This window comes from Alexandromys fortis, unplaced genomic scaffold (genome assembly GCF_014885135.2).
Source record: "Alexandromys fortis isolate MF-2015 unplaced genomic scaffold, M_Fortis_MF-2015_v1.1 scaffold_323, whole genome shotgun sequence".
NCBI classification, from domain to species: domain Eukaryota; kingdom Metazoa; phylum Chordata; class Mammalia; order Rodentia; family Cricetidae; genus Alexandromys; species Alexandromys fortis.
In genome coordinates, this window is record NW_026068278.1 from 236,224 (window position 1) to 239,949 (window position 3,726).

The 3,726-nt window shown below is 38.4% G+C and overlaps 1 protein-coding gene across 1 annotated transcript in view; it reads right to left on the reverse strand.

Annotated features, from left to right (window-relative positions):
• Positions 1 to 870: 870 nt before the first annotated feature.
• The window catches only part of LOC126494682 (uncharacterized), an 11,708-nt gene continuing 8,852 nt past the window's right edge, over positions 871 to 3,726 (reverse strand). The window contains exons 2-4 of the mRNA XM_050132127.1: positions 3,232 to 3,352; positions 1,353 to 1,474; positions 871 to 1,253 (exon numbers count right to left, since the gene is read on the reverse strand). Of these exons, the coding sequence (XP_049988084.1) occupies positions 871 to 1,253; positions 1,353 to 1,474; positions 3,232 to 3,352 (626 nt within the window). The remainder of the gene's footprint in view (positions 1,254 to 1,352; positions 1,475 to 3,231; positions 3,353 to 3,726) is intronic.

Sequence of the window (3,726 nt, forward strand, 5' to 3'; positions counted from 1 at the left end):
TTTTTAAAAAATACACTGTTTTAATTAGGGGTTTATGCTTCTGTATGGGTAATGTAGTACTCATGGAGACAAACAGATGGCCCAGTGTCCTCTAGACTCACATGTGGTTCTGAGATGCCTGCCTCATCTTGGCTTTACCTCCTTCTTTGGCTTCTTCAGGAACTGATGCTGATCACTATACAGGATCATTTTGCTCTGTGTGGTGATCTGCATTTTGTTCAGGAGGACAAAGCACATTCTCAGTTTAAAAAGCAACTATAATGGAACTGTGAGAAACAAGTTTTTGCAACACAAGAACCCATCAGTGGTTTCTGAACACAGAAATCAAAATCCTTAATTAAAGAAAGAAATGGGTGTGGCTGTCAACCAGGTAGACCACATAGGGAATGTGGAGACAAAACCATCACTGGGACTCATTGGACAACCAGAGTATACAGTCGTTGAGATCCAGGCCAGGTGAGAGAAATGGTCTCAAAACAAGTGGTATAGATTGTTAGAGAAATGCATCATCATATGTCAGCATACACACACACACACACACACACATACGCACACACACACAGAGAGGAGCAAGAAAGAAAGATTGAGAGAGAGAGGGAGGGGAGTGAGAGAGAGACATAGAATGAGACATAGACAGAAATAGGGAGATAGAAAGAGATAAAGGGAAACAAGGAGAAACACTATAATAAATAAAATCACAACTGGAACCAGAAATTTAAATAATCATTTGGACATTCAAGGATTACTACACACCATACCTGTAGAAAAAAATCTCTAAGTGTGATAAGAGGAGACAGTGCAGACACAGAGAAGTCCAGTCTTCCTGCTTCTCTGAGCAGGCTCTTCTGTGACCCAGATCTCCAAGTGCTCTCAGCGCCCCCTGCTGGTCTTGTGTTCACCACAGCGGAGTTTTTGTCTGAGCTCACAGTAACATTCACTCACTGTGTCTCTTGCACAGTAATACATGGCTGTGTCCTCAGATCTCAGACTGCTCATTTCCAGGTACAGAGTGTTCTTGGCATTGTCTCTGGAGATTGTGAACCGGCCCTTCACAGAGTCGATATACCAGGTGCTACCACCATCTGGATTAATGTGTGTGATCCACTCCAGTGTCTTGCCTGGAGCATGGCGGACCCAAATCATCCAGTAGCTACTGAAGGTGAATCCAGAGGCTGCACAGGAGAGTTTCAGGGACTTTCCAGGCTGCACTAAGCCTCCCCCGGACTCAAGCAATTGCATCTCACACTGTCCACCTGCAAATGCAAAGAATTCTGGTTAGAAAACTGACACGGAAGATATTTTTCTCTTTCTCATGTCCAGACAACACACAACTTCTCATATTTATGAATGACCTTTTAAAATAAGGACAAAGGTAACCAATATGAGCCCTAAATCCACGGTGAGTGTCCTGTTTTCAGTGCTGAACCCTGACTGGGCTTGTCTCCTCTGCCAGAGCTGCAGGATCAAGGCAAGGCTGGATTTTATGAGCACAAAGAAGACTTATTTGCATATCTTTCTGTCATAACAGGCTCTGTAGTTGGACCCTGGGCAGAAGGCAGTACTCAGAGCAAATATAAGACATTATACCCACTGATGACACTTACAGAAATTGAAGCATTAATGTACATCTGTGTATATATATTTTCATTGTTAGAGATTCGCCACACTTTATTTTAGTCTCTTTTCATCATATGCATGGAAAATGTTGTTTCCACACTGTCATGTCTCTTTAGGATCAATGTGAAATAGAAAAGCTCCACACACAGCTGAGTTACTAGATATTATATCTGTCTGTCCCTCTGTCTCTTCTGGACAAGGCTTCTTCCTGAGGTGGATTATGCTTAGGATCACACCTCCATCTGTGTAAAATTCCTTTGATGTGATAGGAACATGAATTACATAGCCAGAAAAGAGGCCAGACACACTTTAAATTGGCATAAATTGTATAAGTTACCACACCCAAGTGGGCTGGTAATATAAAGGCTACTGTTGGTAGGAATTCCTACAGTACTTCCCCATTTTGCTTAAATAAGAGAGTTCTAAGCCTAATACAAAATTATATACATTAGGAACAGATATATCATGCCACAAACATGTGGTAAATATTTCAATAATTATCCTATCTTGATAAGTTATAGTCTTATATAATAAATAACTTGGCCAAGTCATGAGAGGAAAGTCACTACAACTATCTAGTCTTCAACCCCATTGAAGATTTGAGAACAAAAATAATACTACTGGAATGAGCAGAAAGTATAATTAAGTAACTTTCAAAATGTGCTACAAATGACAGAGGCAACTGGCTACCTTGATAACCAACTTTGGTTAAGGCCTAGAATAACTGACAGACCATTTTCTGAGGCAAGAAATTTTTCAAAACCTCTTACCCTGTATTGCCAAGGTTTGACAGTCTTTTTTCTTGTATCCTGCTGTCCTATCCAGACATCGTGCATTTTGTCAGTGGTAGATACATAGGCAGTTCCTTGTACAAAGGCCAGTTTTGCCAAGAAGAAAACAAGCTCCAAGAGGAGTGTCTTCGGTGCTCAACATTGTTTTGTGAAGTAGATCAGTGCTGCCAGGAACAATTGTATCTCACTTCAACAGAACCCTAAGTTGTTTAAACGCCATATTCTACAGTTCTTTGAAATGGTTGAAGATTACCTGTTTATGCAGAATAAAATATTTATGTATCTAAAGAACATGATTAGTGTAACAATAAATATGACAAACGTAGATAACTACTGATCTATAATACCTATATAACTTAAAGTCTATGACTTTATATTAGAATATTATACAATAAACAACAGTGCAACAAATGAGGACAATGATCTCAAAATGTAAGCAATTTATAAAAGTATTTTGATCATAGGTAGAAATGTACATTGTAATATGATAAATATATCCTAAATTTGTATAAATGTACAAAAATGTTTTAAGCAGAGGTAAAAGCATACATGAACACAATATGACAAAATAACCTTTCCTAGATATACAAATAGATGAAAATAGGAACATATTCAATATAATTTAAGTTTCTATCAATATACAAGAATCTATACCAATGTAATTTGCCTATAAATAATAGCTCACAAGTATTCACTCAATTACTCATTCTTATTATTAGTGTGAGTAAGCTCACACTAATCTATTATACCATCCAATTTTCCCCTTTTTTTCAAAGAGATCCCTTAGCCTACAAAATGTTTCCTGAAAGCCCCAACCCTATACCAATTATAATCAATACCTAAATGATGCCCTGAATCCTGGGGACAAACTTTGTTTTGAGAGGAGATGTCATCTTCTAGAATACTTCCAGCTGTCATGGAGTTGATGTACTTCTTATGGGATCCTGTGAAAGTAAAATGATGGTTAATTTCCAAGATCACTGTCTGGTATAATTGGAAATAGTCTCTGAGTATTTGGTAGGGTTTTTCTGAGGTTCCTATTTGGAGTACTGGGCAGAACGTTGTAAAAAAGTACACCATTTTGGCTAACCAAGTTGGAATCATCTTGAGGAGCTGACACCTAAAACAGATCTTAATTATAGCACTATTAGCATCATGATGTCATATCAACCAGGTGGAGTTGTTGTGGGGCCCCATCTTCTTCCTGAAAACTTCAAAGATTACTGCAAGAAAATTCATTGTTCATTGTGGAAAACTTAAACAATACGTATACAGACATACACACACACACACACACACACACACACACACACACACA